The sequence below is a fragment of the Typopeltis vanoorti genome, chromosome 10 (assembly GCF_054136105.1).
Source record: "Typopeltis vanoorti isolate ZY-2024b chromosome 10, IOZ_Tvanoo_1.0, whole genome shotgun sequence".
Lineage (NCBI taxonomy): Eukaryota > Metazoa > Arthropoda > Arachnida > Uropygi > Thelyphonidae > Typopeltis > Typopeltis vanoorti.
The window spans coordinates 34,245,565-34,265,412 of record NC_143558.1 but is presented as its reverse complement, the minus strand read 5'-3'; the positions used below and the strand labels follow the sequence as shown (position 1 = coordinate 34,265,412).

Genomic DNA, 19,848 nt, shown 5'->3' with positions numbered 1-19,848 from the left:
TTTACTGTATATTATCTTGATGGACCTGTGATTTCAATCAGGATTTCTCCATAACTGCAGGTCATAAAGAGTCCAGCTGTTCCTGTCTTGAGACTTTCTTCATTTTCTTCCAACTTTCTTGATCATTGGGTTTTTACCACCTTAAGTCTTCCAGGTTTCCTTTTGGTTTCTCTTGGATACCAGTTAGTTACTCTGACTGTCCATCTGTTGTGTCTCATTCTAGTGTTATCTGAAGGTCCCAGGAATATTTAGTTATCATTATTCCATTTTGCTGTTAATTCAGAGCTGCTTTGGATTTCACCAATAGCAAGGACATCAAACACTACATTTTGTAGTTCTCAAAGCAGGAAATCAATGTGGGAGTCCGAAAACAAAGTTTGAGTATATTTGCTATTTGTGCTTGACTGTGCTTCTGTAACCTTTGTTTAAATGTGTATGCTGCATTGCTTGGTTTGGTTTTTGTATACATGCATATTGTTTACAATTTTTCTTTGACTGTTTAAGTAGAGCTGTAACCTTTACTATGGTGCAGTATGACCTTTGTTGTTTTGTGCCAATAAACTAACCAACCAACCTTCCTCAATACCAGAGAGCTTTTTTTTTTTATGTTGAGCCTATACACGATAGGTTGGTAGATCAACTTATAGTACATTAGTACTGTGTTCATTCTTCCATCCACATCCTTTTACTTGCTGCATAGCAGTAAAATTTTCCTGAATTTCGTTGGCTTTGTTCAGATTTTCATAATTTGAAATGTCTTTTAATAATTTGATTTTTGCCTTTCTCATCATGACTGACTTTCCTAGCCTATACATAAAGGGCTCCTGAGTCTCGTTGTCAATCTTTTCACAATATTAAATCCACATAATTTTCCTTTTATACAGCTCTTGCATTAAAGTGTTGTTCATCCATTTAACTCCTGTGCAATTAATTCTTAATCAAGAGGTTGACTCGGTTCTTTTAAGTGAACGCTGGGGATTTGCATGCAATTTCTCATGTAAAGGTGCTGCCTCTTAAGTTTATAATCACCTGCCTTATAGTTCTACATATATTCCTTCTTGCTCAAGCTCTTACATGCATCACCTTCCAAGTCAGAACCACAAGATTACTTTTGCAGATTAGAGGCATGTCTCCTCCTTCCAGTCTGTATCCCTCCACATAGTTGAAATTGTTCATAATAAATTGTCTTCCTTGTAGTCATAAGATTTGTCTGTAGTGTATTGCTCCTAGTGGAGATTTCTATTGATTGGATTTAATTCCTTTGTGGTCATTAGCAATGCTCTATCCTGCATGAATAAACTTGATCTTATTACATCCCATTCTTGTAGTTAAATGTCTCCTTCTGTTAGCCATGTCTCATCAATGTCTATAATTTTTGGTCTTGCTACATTTTTGAATGCTAAGAACTTCTTGCCCTTATTCCTAATGTACTATCATTTTTCTCTTCAATGCATTCAGTTTGTGACTTCTTGATTTAATTAGCATATCCATGCTTTCTTGCAATCATACAGACATTCCCTGTCTATTCATATTTGCTCGCTTACTGAACATGAATTTCTCCAAGCTCCTGACACAACTATTCAAGCATAATAATCCATCTTGCAATTAGAAATCCTTTGGACAATCAGTCATACCTTACATAAAGATACTGTACATCACCTTTTTCTATATAGCCTACTCAGTGATTTATAGTCAGTTCTCTATCTCAACTCACTCCTGTCATATCATGACAACAAACATAATCTTGACTCATTTGCTCTTTTTTTTCAATTCACTCTTATCATAATTATCTCTTCCAAATTATTTATTTGAAACAACACAATCATACAATCCACTTTCTATTTACTTGCATATATGTCAAATCTCTCCTCACCAAAAAAAAGCAAAAAAAAACATACTTTTATTGCTCATTTATCAAGCACACCTCTGAACATGGATTATATCATGAAAGAAGATCATGTCTTTCATGATCCTTTCTTTACTTCATATGTTTCCTCTCCTTTCCTGCTGTTGTCAAGGGCTTTTCTAGTCTCTCCCACTCACATGTAGTACTTTGCACCATTTGCTGAAGCCTTGAAATTCCCAACTTCATGCTGCTCCTCCCCTCCCTAAACAAGTTTCTCGCCTCTTTCGAACCACTATTACCATTTTGCATTCTAACATCTCCATTCTTGCTCACATTCTGCATAGCACCCATTAATACCTGACACATCATAACATTTAACTCCCTTAAGGGGATAAAATCAAGTTTTATCCCCTTTTTTATAAAATCAAGTTTTATTAAATCAAAAAATAGCTGTTTGGCGTTTCATCTTATTTAACTCCCTTATTTGAAATTCTTTACATTTAGCATTTTATCTTTCTAAGTCTTCCCAATCAGTATACATTTCTGGCATATTGTATCATTTGTCTCCTTTTACACATTTACCAACCTATAGATTGCACCTCCATGCTGTAGAAAATGAAACATTTCGTAATAAACTATAAGCATGGAGGATGTTAAGACTTATCTGTATGATTTTTTTGCATAAGTTTTATAGTCATCTTCAGTATAGAATTACAGAGCAGCAATCAAACAATAACAGAAAATTCTATAAAGCACAATGTTAATAAGCTAATGTAAGACAACTGAAACAGTCAATTTCCTAACTTGGGTTAAAAATCATACATTTATACAGTTAGTACTCTTTTTAAATCTGCTATAATCTTTCCTAACTTATATTTTTTTTCCCAGTTTGGAAATTGACTATTTTAGTTGTTTTATATTAGCTGTGAATGCAGCACATTTTAGAATTTTCTGTTTGATTGCTGTTCTGTAATTTTGTACTGAAGATGCCTATGAAACTTTGCAAAAATTCTACATATAAGTTTTAATGTGGGTTTTCTTCTGTTTTTATAGTTTGTTATTCAATACATAGTATTCCAATATTCAAAGAAATTTCTTGTGTTTATTTCAAAAAAATGATTCAGAATTGCTATAGAAATCATTGACAATTAGAAGACATCTCAAATTAAATGAAAGTTTAAAAAAAACTGGTAAAAGAAATTGTAGCTTCTCATCATCTTCCTTTTTCCCTCTTTTACCTTGCGGTGTCAAGGGTTTATTAATCATTTAATCTCAAACCATTCACAGGATAAGGTGGTCAGCCCTACACTCCGGTGTATCCTATTTTCTGTAGTGTTGAGTTCTCAAGGCTGGTTTGCCTACTTTGCAGGATGAAAAACCCCAGGATAACCTGGGGGGGAAAAAACCTACTGTCCACGCCCAAGACCAGCTAACTTGGCTATCGCTGAGGAAGATCCTTCAGCTCTTCATGTCACCGATGGGAATCGAACTTAGGGCACTCCTTCCCCAGGCATATGGTTGCAAAGTGCACAGCTACTAAGCTAACCATGCAAACAAAAAAATATATAATTTTTTCCCAAGCATTCTTCACTAATTGCTTTTATTTCTCATAGCTAAGAAACTGAACAGGATGCAATGAGACCAGAACACTCATTATTGCCCATGGGTCCAATGCCCATTGGTGTCTGATGCTTGTTTTGCCATTCTTTGCCATTTCTCTCTGTCCATTGCCAGGTGACTCAAATCCTGCAAACTCTTTCCATACCATTCCTTCACATTGTCTATTCAATTTCGCCTTAGCTGTCCTCTTCCATTTATATTGTCCTACCAAGCATCAGGAATTTGATCATTTTGCAGATATGTCCCAAAAAAAACCAAAAAAACTTCAGTTTCCTTTGAATTATTTTCTGCATTAGATTTTCTTTGCTGTTTATTTTGTGATATAGTTCATTTGTTACTTTTTTGTACCCATCCAATTTATAGAATCTTTCTATAATACGTTCTTTTGAAAGTCAATATTTGTCTTAATGTTAAAAGTTTATTTTTCACTTGGTTAGACTATCAGAAATTTAGTTCAATCCTTTATCCAAGTGTGAGCAAACAAAGTTTGCACCTGAAAGTATCTTCAGGACTGGAGTAAGGTGGTACAACACCGGGAAACTCATTGCAAAGGTGGAGCAAGCTAACATCACTCCTATCTCAGTATCTCCCATAATGCAAAACACATCTCCTTGTGGATATGTATAATGTTATGCATTAAGGAAAGGGCCACTACTCGGACTAGTTTCGACCTTTATTGAGGTCTCTTCAGTGGGAGCCAGGCCCAAGTGGAGATACCAGGCAGAAGCATTAGCAAGGTCATCTCCCACTGAAGAGACCTCGATAAAGGTCGAAACTAGTCTGGGTAGTGGCCCTTCCCTTAATGTATAACATTATACATATCCACAAGGAGATGTGTTTTGCATTATGGGAGATACTGAGATAGGATTGATCTTAGCTTGCTCCACCTTTGCAACGAGTTGCCTGGTGTTGTACCACCTTACCCCAGTCCTGAAGATACTTTCAGGTGCAAACTTTGTTTGCTCACACTTGGATAAAGGATAAAACTAAATTTATTATACTCTAACCAAGTGAAAAATAAACTTTCAACACCATAGAGAGCAATTTGGAATATGCATGTTTTCAGCATTCTCAGCTTTATGGGGAGATTCACTGTAGGTTTACTTTAGCTTTTACTATCAGAGATTTTCTCTTTTTTATAGTCTAAATCATTTGTCATGTTGCTTCCTAGGTATGTGAAGTTTCTAACCTCTTCCAGCTCTTGTCTGTTGACCTTTATTTGCTTTTTCATCCTCTTCTCTCTCTCTCTCTCTCTCTCTCTGAATATCAAGAACATTCATGTATCAGAGAAATTCAACAATGAATGTTTAGTTTCTCATTAGTTTTTTCAAAATACTATTTTGCATTGTTTTTCATAGTTTTTCTCTCTGGTAATGATATAAACTTACTGTCAACGGCAGTATTTATTTTATAGGTGTTTTTGGGTGTAATTCTCTAAAATTTTTGTGATCCCATCCATGTAGTTTATAAACCTGTAGTACAGTTAGCCCCTATGGATAGGCTTGGTTTTTAATTTTTATACATTTTTATTTATTCTTTGCATTTTTTTTTTTTTTTTTTTTTTACATATTTGCTATATTTTTACTGGTCATCTGATAACTCTTCATTCCAATTTGTACAGTGAAATGCTTGTAGATGTTATAAAGCAACATTTCCATTATTGGAACATCCAAAAGTATTCAACATTTTTTGTTCTTCTATATATAGTATATATTTGAATTTAATTCCCAAAATAATACATTCCATTTCTTTTCATTTAGCGCTGTCCTTTGGAGAAGACTGTCTTACTTACCAAGAAACTTAATGTTGGCGAGCCTCGTTCACTATTGGCCTTAGCATTAGATCCCCCTAGTTTAGGTGATATTGAAAGAGCCATTCTAGTGCTAAAAGAAGTAGGTATATATTTCTGTTATTAGTGCTAAACAGTTTTATCTCTATGGGGAGAAAAAAAAAAAATTCAATTCAATAAGAATGAAATCTGTGAGTTACAAGCAAGAAAGAAAAATTATTATTATAATTAAGTACAACTGCATCTTTTGCAGTTGTAAGTAATATTTCAGTAACAACACCAACATAACTGGTGTTAGTGAGAGGCACATAATGTAACTGATGTCTGTACACAAATGCCAGAAGTATCAGAAACAAAGGTGTTGAGTTTTAGTGAATATGCTGTGGCCTCATAAGCATTAGTGAGACCTGGCTCTCAGGCAGATGTACTAATGGTATCAACTGTATAGGGTACAGTATTTTTAGGAAGGATAGACATGAGGGAGGAGGGATGTGCTGCAAATGATATTGGATGATTTGAGTCCAGTTAGGATAAAAAGCGATGGTTGTAATATTAATAACAATTTTCCATGTAGTGATGAGTTAAGGCCATCTTGTGTAAGGTAGGCTAATCTAACAAGTTCAAGTACATGGTGAGGTGTTATTACAAACCTAGTGCATCATTTGCTAGTGACGATGAAATGCATTGCCAAATCAACCTGATGAGTGCTCAATGATGAAAGTTTTTTTTTTTTGCTTGGTTATATTATAAATTAAAGATGCCTAGAAATTATGTTCTTGGTTTAATCGTTTATCCAAGTGTAAGCAAACATTACTTGTGCATGAAGTACATCTTACTTAATGTATGTTATGTGGTTGTGGCCCTGCTCATAATTCGTAGCATTATACACATCATAAAGGGTGTGTGTGCTGTATATTATGTGAGATACTAAGGCATTTGATGTGAAGTTATTAGCCTCTATATATCAAGTAGTTCAGTAGTGAAAATACTTCATGCACAAACATTGTTTGCTTACACTTGGATAAAGGATTAAACCAAGAATATAATTTCTTGGCATCGTTAATTTAGAGTAATCGTCATGGATGCTATAATTATTCATACATGATTAGGTAGCTGTGAAATCTCATGAGAAATTGAAACCCAATTTATTGAGCTGTTACAAGACAACTTCTTCAAGCAGCATGCAACAGAAGGAACTCAAGGTCGGAGTATTAGACCTGATTATGGTGTCAGAGGGAATTTTGGTTAAATGACTGTTCTGCCTTCATTTGATGTCGGTAATCATGCTGTACTAACCTGGGAAGTACTTTAGTATATGGATGTTCTGTTCAGAAACAGTTATATGCTCAAATACAAAGCAGCTAATTATAACTGAGAAGAATACCAGGTTTGAGCCTATTGATATGATATTGGTTGTTAAATGGGAAGAATATCGAGTGTGGAAGGTTAAGCGTGAGTATAGAAAGAAACTGCAAGTTAAAGACAATCCAAAAGAATTCTATTATGCTACAAGTAAAAGAAAGAATGAATGCAAGAGAGTAACTTTGATTCTGGATGTATGTGAGCAGCAGATGCAAAAGAGATTATTCAAGTAATGAATGTCTATTTTGCTATGACTTATCAACTTGGTGTATGCAATATTGAGCTCATTGCTATCTTTACACTAGATGGAAAAAATTCAGATGCATGAGGAGAAGGTACTAAAGCTGTTGTATGAATTGAAAAACCGTGCAGTTAGCCTAGTGGCTATGCGCTTTGCAACCATATGCCTGGGGAAGAAGTGTCCTGGGTTCGATTCCTTGCCAACGTGAGGAGCTTAAGGATCTTCCTCAGCCATAGCCAAGCAGGCAAACCGGCGCAGTGAACACATGGCTATACAGCCATAAATACTTAACCCCCCCCTTGAGGGAGCTCAACTCACCCCAATAGGGATGAGGGAGAAAAGGGAGGAAACTATATAAATAAATGAATGAATTGAAAAAGAATTCAGCAATAAGGGCTGAATGTCCTGGGATATCACCATGAATGCAAAAAAAAGTGTTTAATTGAATTTACTGTCTTTGACCTTGCTGCATAATTTGCATCTCTATACAGGAAATATTTCACAGGAGTGGAAAGAAGGTATTATAATCCCTTTGCACATTGGTGGTAGTGCAAAGGCTGATGCATCTATCAACCTATCAGTGTCACCAAATTGGTAGTGAATCAGTTTTCCCAATATAAAGTTCCATAGAAAAATGGGGTGACAGTCTATACTTCGCAATGAACAGCATGGGTTTAATAAGGTACAGTCATGTTCAAGTGCCTTGTTCTGATTTTCTGTCACAGTTGAAGAAGATAAGTGGAATGGATACATTATGATACTTTTTCACTTTGATAAGGCTTTTCACAAGATACAGCATGGATGCCTGTTACATAGATTGGGGATGTAGGATTGAGTTGGATGCCTGTTACATAGATTGGAATATATGGGATTGAGTTATAAACCATTGGTTTGAGTAGAGGATGGCCAACTGGCACACCTAGAAAGTAGTGTGGGAGTGTGAATCTGCAAGATTTAAAGTGACCAGTGGTGTACCCCAAGGATCAGTTCTTGATCCATTGTTATTTAATCATTACATTATTAGTGACTTTTGGGAGGATTTGACTGATGATGATGATGCTGATAGGCAGGGTAATCAGTAATCTGACATGATTTGAATAGGCAGGAATTATGGTATGGACATATGAAAATGGCTGTCACTTCAATGTTTTAGTAGATAAGAAGTTTGAATTTCAAGGGTCATATAGAAAGATTGCAAATACAACTCAGTTACAGTTGTATTTGTTTAAAAATGGAGATATACTTAAAAGATGGAACCAAACCAAAAAGATAGCTGCAATATTAAAATGAACGTTGGTATGTAAGGATTAGGTAGTTATTTCACCCCTTTACAAGGCTTTGTTACAGTTCCACATGGAATAATGAACCCAGATATGGTTTTCTGGTTTCCATAGTGATGCAGATACAGTGAACAGGGTGCAAAGGAAAGAGCAGGCTTTTATCAACATCTGTGCCAGTAGTGAGACTTGAATCCACAACCTGTTGGTTGGAGAACATTGTTTCAGTTCATCAGATTAGGGCAGTGCACATGGATACCAGTTTCAAAGAAACTATGTAACATTGTTTTGCTATTACTTAAACACAAAAACAGAAGCATAACATATATAATTAAAATACCATAAATACAGATAGATATGTATAACTCATTACAGACAAAATAAATGTCAGATTTGAGAAGGTAATAGCCCCAAAGCAAAAATAATAAACATCAAGACAACTTAAAAACCCAGCATACAGGTATCAATATGGGAAAACTGGGAGCAATAAGAAAGACATAGGAAATTGTTGGAATCAGAGGTAAAGAAGAATTGCTGAATAAGAGTTAACGATTCTGGGTTACTCTCACATTTAAGTATAAATCGCTTTAAATCCCAACAACTTTTCTACTAATACTGGCTGAAGAACTAGTACATAGTGATTTCAATGTGAATTTGAAGTGGCTAGAAACTTGGAAAGAAAAATGGCCACCAGACTTGAACAGGTATATCCTTCTAACCAAAACCCAAAAGGGATTGCACTTCCATGTCTATGGAAAAGCTTAAATAGGATATGCACAAGGACATGATATCTTCAAAACAGCTTACACAAGTGAAGAAGATTGCATATATTCCAATATGACTGTGGGGCCACAAACCAAAGCATTCAGAACATTGTGGAGGATTGCAGCATAGCCTACCCTGGCAACCTGAGAGACTTCTTTGAGGCAGAGATCCTTCAGATCTTGGATGGCTAGCTGAACTAAATTTAAAATTTTAGTGACTTTTTTTATTTTATCTGTTATTTGTACATATGCACTACCTGTTTCATTTATCTTGCCTGCACAAATATGTATTTATATATTTTGATGTCATGTTTTTTTATGCTTATTATTATTAAAACACTTAAGGAATTGAACAACATAGTTAAGGATATAAATTAAATTAGACTTTAATAAATATTTTCCGATATTTCGGCAACGTCACGTTGCCATCTTCTAAAGGAACTTGCAAAAAAAGTTACGTGCACCTAGGCACTACAACACAGAAACTGGGAATGAAGAGATGAAGCTATTGTTCTCCTAACAGTCCTGATGGTGCCCTCTAGTGGGCTAAGTAGGTGTTCTTGGTAATTGGGCTGAAGGTCTGCTGATGTAGGCCTCCCAAATTTGGGGCAGTCGTATACAACCAAATTTGTTGAGGTTTGGAGAATTTCTTAGGGCTGAGGCTGATTCCATGAAGAGTCTTTCAAATTTGTATTTGCTACGGTGTATCACTGTAGCTTTCTTCCACCGTATTCTGTGGCGTGTATCCAGAACATGGTCCGCAAGCCCAGAATGACTGTATTTGTGAAAACAGATGTAGTCCTTGTGTTCCGAAATTCTGATATTTGCTGTCCTGCCTGTTTGGCCAAAGTAAGACAGTTTACAACTGCAAAGGACCTGGTAAACACCAGGTAGGTCTAGGGGAAGTTTTTTTATACTATATGCTAAATAAATAATAATACAATAGTAGAAAATAAGGAAGGGATGAAAATTAACTGTGTGTGTATGTGTATACACACACTTCTGAAAATAGAATCTCTTATAATTTATTCAAGAAAGAGACAGAAAATGTAGAAATAGTGACCAAATGAAAAGCAGAATGCAAAGATGCATTTGGGGGAGGGGGATGACAACTAGAACTTAAAACAATCAACAAAATTGCAAAGAGCTACTTCCCTTACCCCATTGCTGTGCTTGATGAAGATAAGGTGATGGGAATACTGGCAGAAATGGAAACATTCTGAACTAAACACTTCTTGCAATTACTCAAATATAAAAATATCTCCCATCAGACCTATTAGACCAAACAAGAGCCAAACCAAACCAAAACTTCTAGAAGAAATTATCATGGCAGTGAAATCATTGAAGAATGAAGACACCTGAACTTGACTGCATCCCAAAAGAACAATGGAAAAGAGAATGGACTATATAATATTTGAGCTATACACACACACACACACACACACACACACACACACACACACACACACACACACAACCTTATTTTGGAAAAAGAGGAAATTCCTGAAGACTTGGAGACTCAGTAAAATTGTCCCAATACATATAAAAGGAGATAAGACCCATATGCTTGCTTAGCCATGCTTATAAGATATTTATTGGAATCATTCAAAACAAAATACAGAATGAGTACGAAGAAGTAATGGAAGAAGAATAAATGGGATTCAGAAATGGAAGAGGAACCAATGATGCAGTCTTCATTCTGAAGACTTGCAGGTTTTACTCGAAAAAAAGTGTGTGCTTTATAGACTGCAAGCAAGTCTGATTCAGTAGACAAAAACTATATGATAGGATCAACTGCATGAAAAAGGATTAAAACCATACTTAATCAATATAATCAGAAAAAGCTGAAGAAACATAGGCAAGTAAAACTATTCAGGAATATTGAAACAAGTAAAATTCCATCCCAGAGGAGAGTCATGCAGGGATGCGAATAAAGCTCCTTCCTCCTTACTTGTTATATTTATTTCTTGGAGAGGTTGTTGGAGAGTTACCTAGGAGTAACTGTCCATGCAAGAAGCATCACCCATTCCAAAAGTGCAGATGATATTATTTTAATAGCCAATAATGTAGCTAATTCTAATATCAGTGATGTTAGTTGAATAAATTTATTCAACTAACAGCTTTCAAACCAGTTTTAAGTTATGGTTAGAAATAAAGCACTTCCTTTCTAATATATCCAAAAATTGAATATATTAGAAAGAAACTTGACATTATCATTCAAGAATTTGTGGGAAGAGCTAATGTAAGGTGGTGGTGGTGGTATAGTCACATACATAAAATGGGTGCGAAAGGTTAGCAAAACATGTTTGATGCCAAGATGGTAAGAAAGCGACCCAGAGGAAGACCAAGATCTAAGTGGATTGATTCGTTCAGAGGTGCCTGAGAAGCACGAAATGTTAGATATGACAATATCTAACATTTAATTAGATATTGTGGAGTGCTGGCAAGTAATAGACCAGTTCGGAGGAAAATTGTTGATAGACTAGCAATAACGTAAACTTAATCATGTAGTGCTCATAGTACCCTGAACATCCCTTGTGGTACATATCAGAAAATTAATGATGAATATCAGTGATTTCTAATCTAAGTCTAATCAGCAACAAATAAAACTTGCAGATAAAAATTATGGCAGATATTATTTCTGGAAAATTTTCATATTACTCCTCTAAATTAATATTAATTTTTTATGGCTATTTTGTTTTGCCTATTTTTCTTTAGGAGTACCCCTATTTGTGATGTAATTGGCTTTTTACTCAAATTTTAAGACATTACTGATCTTTTAAAGACAAGTACTTTTCCTTATTACTGATCTTTTAAAGACAAGTAATTATTCCTTATATTCTTCATAGATACATGAAGAATATAAGGAATAATTTTGGACATACCTTTGTAGGATTTCTTGGTTGTCTTCTTTTTGAGCAGCATCAGGTGTGTAACGATAACCATTTATTATTACTGCTGAAGTATGACTGAAAGGAAGGGGATGTGATTGGAAATGTGGACATAAAGATGTTGGAGAATTGCAGATTAGACAAATGTATGTGAATTTAAAACCCAAGTTTTCAAAGGTGGGCTGTGAATTTTTTGGAAAGAATGTGAAAGATAGAAATTTTTTTTTTTTTATTTGGGGGGGGGGTAGAAGTATAGAATATAATGAAACAAGATTAGGGGTGGGAGCCATTTCGACTGAGTGTTGTCTTTGGAGCTTGTGGGAAAAGTGGAGGCTATGTCATGTCATGTTGGGTGTTATCTGTGTGTTTTCTATTTGTCGGACTTGTGACCTAATTTTTATGTTGTGGAGCTTCCAACTCTGAGATTATATAGGGGCAGTGAACATTTTTGAGTTTTTGTTACATATTATGGTTATTGTTTCTGATATTCTAAGCATTGTTACATTTTCTTGTATGTCTATTATTACAGCTTTGTCGATTTGTGGGGTATGCTTCTGTTCAAGAGCTGTGCAGGTGACATCAGTTACCTACACAGGTTTCATGATCAGATCTTATGTTTTACCATTAATGACTGTAACATACAAATCCCAGGACATTTAAGCAATAAGAAATGTAGTAACCAAAAGAAAAACATAATACAAAATACAGGAAAAACAGAAATAGCAGCCCATGCTCTTGAACAGAAGATTATCCTGCAAATTGACAAAGCCGTAATAGTAGACATACAGGAAAATGAAACGATGCTTAGAATATTGGAAATAATAACCATAAAATGTGGCAAACTCAAACATTCACTGCCCCTATATAATCTCAGAGAGTTGGAAGTTCCAACATAAAAATTAGGTCATGACTCCAACTAGTAGGAAAGATCACGGATACACCCAAGACAAAAATACTAAGCCAACATGACATAGCCTCCACTTTTCCCACGAGCTCCAAAGATGACACTTTGTCAAAATGGCTCTCTCCCTGTTACTCCCATCCCTAATCTTGTTTCATCATATTCTACCCTCTTCCCAAACAATTCACAGCCCACCCTTGAAAACCCAGGTTTTAAATTCACATACCTTTTGTCTTATCTGCAATTCTCTCACATCTATCTCCACATCCTCCCTCCCCCTTCATTTCAGTCATACTTTAACAGCAATGTATAAATGGTTATTGCTACTCACCTGATTTTACTCAAAACAGAAGTTTTGAGTAAAGACATTTCGACAAAGTGTCATCTTTGGAGACAGAAGCTCCAAAGATGACACTTTGTCGAAATGGCTCTCTCCCTGTTACTCCCATCCCTAATCTTGTTTCATCATATTCTACCTTCTTCCCAAAGAATTCGCAGCCCACCCTTGAAAACCCAGGTTTTAAATTCACATACCTTTTGTCTTATCTGCAATTCTCTCACATCTATCTCCACATCCCCCCCTCCCCCTTCATTTCAGTCATACTTTAACAGTAATGTATAAATGGTTATTGCTACTCACCTGATTTTACTCAAAACAGAAGACAACCAAAAACATCCTACAAAGGTATGCCCAAAATTATTCCTTCCTTATATTCATGTATCTGTCTTTAAAACACTAGTAATGCCCTAAAAATTGAGTAAAAAGCCAATGACATCATAAAATAAATAAGGGTACTCCTAAAGAGAAATAGGCAAAATAGTCATAAAAAACTAATAAAATTATGGTAATAGGCACAATGAAAATATGTCAATGCTATAATAAAAGAACAAAACAAGTGGACAGTTTTGTTTACCTCTGATCATTAATCATTGAAGACTGAATAAGTCTTGGATTGTCAGATGTGAATAAGTATGGAGGAAAAAAAGTTAGCCATAGCCTAAAGATTAAAAAGCCCTCAACTCAATGATACACTCCTAGTGGTTCTGTACAGATCAAAGAGCTGGATCACTGTCAAACAGGAAAGATGAAAAGGTTTTAATGAAAATGCTTAAGAATCGATGGCACTTAGCAGGACTGAAAAAAAGATTGTCAATGTCAGAGAAAGTTGGGCTACACCGAAAATATCTTAAATAGGATACACAAAAGACAGCTATAGTAGTTTGGCTACATATTCAGGATGTGCCAATAAAGACTGCCTACATCCTTTACTGAAGTGTTGAAGTAACTGAGGCAGAGGAAGACTGAAAAGAAAAGATAGTGTGAAGCTGTGAAAACCATGATCAGGATTAACCTTATTCCAACAAATGGCAAGGCTTGCAGTGGACACAATCCGATGAAGGAAAAAAATTCATGGAACAATTAACCCAGACCCATCTTGAGTGTTCCATGGATTCTTGAAACACTCGATCCATCCTGAACAGATGAGAATGATATATGTATATAGTCTTTTACAGACTTACTAAGACTGATACGTGATATAAGTACTTTATCACAAAACAACAGTTGTTGGATTAGATATAACAGTTTCATAAATTGTTTTACCTTGTGTGTATTACTGGCAGAGAGAACAGAAAGAAAAAAAAACTTCTGCTGATCCTGAAGCTGTTATCTTAGTATGTAACATTTGCTAAAAATATATGTAACTGAATATGTGTAACTAATACTCACCATGTAAATATTTTTATATTTGCTAGAGTTAACTAAGAAAAGACAAAAGTTAGTTTTTGTCTTTTCATTCTTAATTCTCAATTCATTCTTAATTTAAGCAAGTGTAAAAGACTTGCTTTGTATATAAAATTCCTTATTTTGATATTAAAATTGATAAAGGAATTTATATACAAAGCAAGTTCTTTAGAAAATTTAGTAATGAACACTTTTTTTAATATAGGCTGGAGCATTGGCCGTTACTTCTGAGGGTTGCATGACCCCTTATGATGGTGACTTAACTTTTATGGGACAAGTCATGGCATTATTACCTTTAGATGTAAAGATAACAAAATTGATTTTGCTTGGCTATGTTCTAGGTTGTTTGGAGGAATGTATTATTATTGGTAAGAATTTCTTTATCATATCCATTTAATATACTTCTCTTTTATCAGTAATAGCTGACCAAAATCTATAACTGTTAAAAGCTGAAATAGATTTATGTAGAAATATTTAAGAACAGTGTTACCAATGTGTGTGTGTGTGTGTGTGTATATAACTATTACTACTATTAACTCGGAGGTTGGATATGTTCATTTTAATATAAACTGACTAAAAATCTGAGAATTATAACACATTGAGATTTATTTGAAAACGCAATAGTCAATCCCGACGAAACGTTGCATTTTCAAATAAATCTCAATTTGTTATAATTCTCAGATTTTTAGTCAGTTTATATTAAAATGAATATATATATATATATATATATATATATATATATATAATTCATGTTTGTTCAGGAAGGTTTATTTAGCCAGTTCATCTGTATAACATTTTTATCCATTTCCAATCATTCAATTTCTGCCTGTAAAACTGTGGTGAAAAAATGAAATTTGTAGAAATCATAGCAGGTCACTGCTATTTAATTAGCATTATAGTGATTCATCATTGATAACAGCTGTTGCCAGTGGCTCATCTGACAAGTTTTCCTAAAGGCAGTTTAATTTTATTATCCATTTAAAAAAATTCTTTTCTCATTCATTTTAGCTTATTTGTATATGGAAGCAGATTACTTCACATTAGATTGTCTTAGTATCCCATAGCACACAGGACACTACCCTTTCATAATTGAATATTATCATACATTATGATAAGGATCACTACCCAGACTGGTTTTAACTTTTATTGTGGTCTCATTAGTGGGAGCTAGATCTATGAAGATACTAAGACTGAGTAAATCAGTGATAGAAGTTAAGTCTCGCCTGTAAGTTGGAGATGTAACACTATGTTATTAAGATAGTTGTAGCAAAGATTTTTTGCTTGTTTATAATTTATATCAATTATAATTTACTTTGGGTAATGACCATTACCATAATGCATGGCACTATACAAGCCTAAAAGGAAGTGCTGTGAACTGACAATTTGTGAAGTCAAAATTTCCATATACAAGTAACATATGATGTTACTTCATGTGCTTACTTGGGTAAATGATAAAAACAAGGATATAATTTCTTAGTATAATTTACCATGATAAATTATAACAACACTGCTCTTAAAATTCAAAAATATCCACAATTGTCAAAAGTATCCCTGTAAAAAATAAATAAAAATCCTTTCTAGAAATAATAATTAAATAAAATAAACTTCCACATTCATGGTATCAACATAAATAATAATCATGTACACAATCAGATGATATGTTTGTACAGCCACAGTTGACCTCGATTGTAAGCATCTTGCATTATTCTGTCCTTCCTTTAGAAAGCAGAAAAAGGATTCATTTATCAGATCTGACATTTCATTTTCATGCCATGAATCTTTTCTGTGTGGTTTGCTTTGACTGAAGATTTCCTTGTCTCCCTTATTCGAACTTTCATTTGCTGCCTTTACCACTCTCCTAATTCCAATGACATGATGACTTTTGATTATTTAATTTTGAAGGTCAATGTCCTTAGTGATTACACAGAGTGAAATCATTCTTGAAAGCAGCAATAATCCAACACAGATTACCTACCATCCAAATTAACTAATAATCCTCATTCTCCTAACACACTGGACTTTTTCTTAACCAACTTCCTCCAAAATGTGCTGTAGATGTTAGCTCTGTTGTTGGCAAGTCCAGTCATGACTCTCTTTTTTCTTTTCTACAGATTTACCTTATCTCAGGCATTCTTAACCTTGTGTCCTATGGCATTACATTATTACCATTTGGGATGACCTCCTCAGGAATGTTATGCCTCCTTTCAATGGTCTGATGTCTCTTCTCTCCCATCCAAACATTTGCTCTGTATGATAAGTGAAAATAATCTTTGCAATTTACCATGGGCCTCTTCATTCCTCATCTTACTCAGTCTACTAAAGTAGACTTCAAGATATATATATATATATATATATATATATATATATATATATATATATATATAAAGCATACTTTTTAAAGGTCTTAGTTAAAAACTTCAAATCCAAAGCAGACTGTCAAGTGCTAAATGCAAAAAAAAAAAATTTGCCTCCTGCTCAAAGAGCAGTTTAGACTTTACTGCTCAAAGGGCACTTAAGGCTATTTGAAGACAGCTTCTGTTCTTTCATGCATCTCCTGTCATGTTCAGATGGTATCTCTTACTAAAAACCTGTTTTTCAAAATTAACCCATCCTTTACTGCTGATACAAACTGTCAAAATTATCTGGCATCTGTCCAACAGCATGGAAGGAAGCCTTTATTCAATCTGTCCCTTTGGGGGGGTGCGGGAGTTGTCAAACTATTGTTTCATTGGCTTATGATTAGTACTCAGAATTGGTTACTTCTAGCAGTTGTTACAACTAGCAACCAATTCTTCACTCTCCTTGAGATCCACCAATTAAATAGTGACCATCAATGTGGATTCTCTTTCACTCAACTACAGCATACCTCTTAGCTAACTTTATCCATCAATGAACACAACCCATGGAAATATTTGGAGAATCTCCTGGGACCACTTTTGATATTATGTCTTATTTGTCAAATTTTTAACATTTTCAACTACCATATTTGGCTTTCTCTAGGTCTTTTCCCTCATTTTGTCATTAACAGTCTTGCTTATCTATTCTCTTCTCTGCAGGGATAGGTATGCAAAACTACATATAAGAAAAAAAAAAGTTCCTTAGATTAACACAGTTATTTTGTTGTTGATGCCATGGATTCGCTCATGAATTTTTGTCATAACTTTCTGGCAATTGTGTGTCACTTAGCCTAAACTGTCAGTTTAGACTGACTTTTCTTATTCCATATTAACTTATTCAGCTTGCACCCAACAAACTTTTCTTTTTATGTTATATCCTTAAAAATTTTAAATTTGCCATCTTTACTAAAAATTGTGGTTGAATACTTGAAACATTTTATTTGTTGTAATGTTTTTCTATACAACTGAGGTTTTCAGACGCATTCTTGATTTTTGCATTGTTTTTTCATACCAAATTTGCTACAACAGTTATTTAATTTAGTTCTGAAGACCAGTGAATTTATTTTGAAAAATAACATGAGCAAAATAGAAACTTAGAAGCAAATTTTAATATCTTCAGTTTTAATATCAAGTTAAATGCCACTTTTCCACATTAATATTCATATGTTTGTATCTACAGTTTGAAAGCCACTTATCTTTGATTTCTTTTAAAACTTTCTTTTCAGTGTGAATTGTTTTATCCTCCTCAGAATTAGATGATGCCTTTATGTTTCAAATTCACTGCTTGCTCTTGTATCCCCCAACTGGTATGAAGATATCATTATCCATAATAATAATCCATATGAATCATTTCTTGTATATTCTTGTCATGTAGATTTATGCATATCTTTTATGTTGGAATGTTTCTCATTTTTTCACATCTTTTCTAAACACATTTGTCTTGTATTCATTTCCTACTCTGCTCTTTTTTATTATTATATTTTTGCCGGTCTGGTTGGCAGAGTGGATAACATATCCACTCTCCAGCCAGAAAACTGAGAGTTCGAATCCTGCCGTGGGCATGGATGTTTGTAATTGTCTGTGGAAGTACTGTTGGTGGTTGGCGGTAGATGCTGTCAATTGGTGATTGAATGGTGGAGACAGAGTTTTAGAGCAAGTGCCCTCCCTCGATGAGTCCTTGGACTCTCTGGAGGTGTAAATAATAATGATATGTCAGCTGCTTTCTCTAATTCAAAAAATTCCTTATAGCTCCTTTCACCATCCTTGACAAAAGCCAAGTATAATCGTAACCTTAAAATTCACTTTAAACAATTAAGAATGATGGAACAAAAATGAAAGAGGAACTTATTATCCTGTTCAACTAATTCCTTCTGATTGGCTACTTTAAAAGGTTATTAAATAAATTCTCTGAAAAATCAATGGAAAACCAACTTATGTGACTACAGAAATTAATTACAGTTATGATCCTACAGAAATTCCTATGCTTACTCAAAGATGGTAATATGTTTGAAAAATACCCTGAAGTATATAAGATTCCATATCCATGTGGAAGGGTTTATGTCAGTCAGTCTGAAATTCATGTGAAAGAACGTTTGAGTGACAGAATGGAAAGAGAAAAGTGGTCTTGCTGAACAACATAAAATGGATTGGCCATCTATATCAGTGCCTTACCTAGAAGATGTTTTTTCATTAGGATATTGAAGGAATCTTCTAAAGTCTTTGTTTGCAAAGCACCTAAAATAGAAACCAAGGTCTTATTTCATATTTGAAAGTCTTTAATTCATTTACAACTTGTAATGCTTTTATTATTTTATGATTAATGATTAGCCACTTTTATTAGCAATTTGAATTAAAACATCTAACAGTGACTGTTTGAAGTTTTTGAATTTTGTATGTCAATCAGATGACAGCAAAACATATCAGCCTTATGTTTAAATTATAACTAAATTTAAGAGTTTATCCTCTCTTGTTTATTTGTATAACTTGTCGGCCGGCCTCCTTCTAGTTTTTGCTTCAATAAAGTGACATTTTTCTTTTCTGTGGTTTCTGGTCATCAGTCTGTTTTATTTCTAATCTCTCAGATCCATAATTTAATAGTTTGAATACCTACATGTTTTGACACCTTTTAAGTAACAGTTGCACTTGAAGTTATTTAGAAATGCATGCAAATTTTATACAGGTTTTGATTTCTGTGTTTAATTTTTGTCTTGTTGCGATATCATACATGCAGGATGGCGCTTAGTGTGTATTAACATCATTTAACTACATTCTCATTATGCAAATAAAACTATATAAACATAAAACATCATTACCAACTTTTTGAAGCTTTTATGTAAGCTTCAATTTTAGCCATGAAAAATTGTGGAATATCTGGAAAAAAGTTCTGTACTAATTCTTAAATGATAGTTTTCTGTCTTTATTATTTATAATTATTTTTTTTAATTTCAGCTGCTAGTTTTTCACTAAAAAACTTTTTTGCCAAGCCATTTCAGAAATTTTTAGAAGCTTACAAGTAA

At 34.2% G+C, this 19,848-nt stretch overlaps 1 protein-coding gene across 1 annotated transcript in view; it reads left to right on the top strand.

The window, feature by feature from the left end:
* Positions 1-19,848, top strand: part of spn-E (tudor domain containing 9 protein spindle E) — a 469,695-nt gene that overhangs the window by 229,755 nt on the left and 220,092 nt on the right. The window contains exons 16-18 of the mRNA XM_090399558.1: positions 5,227-5,358; positions 14,641-14,803; positions 19,781-19,844. Coding sequence (XP_090255684.1) covers positions 5,227-5,358; positions 14,641-14,803; positions 19,781-19,844 — 359 coding nt within the window. The remainder of the gene's footprint in view (positions 1-5,226; positions 5,359-14,640; positions 14,804-19,780; positions 19,845-19,848) is intronic.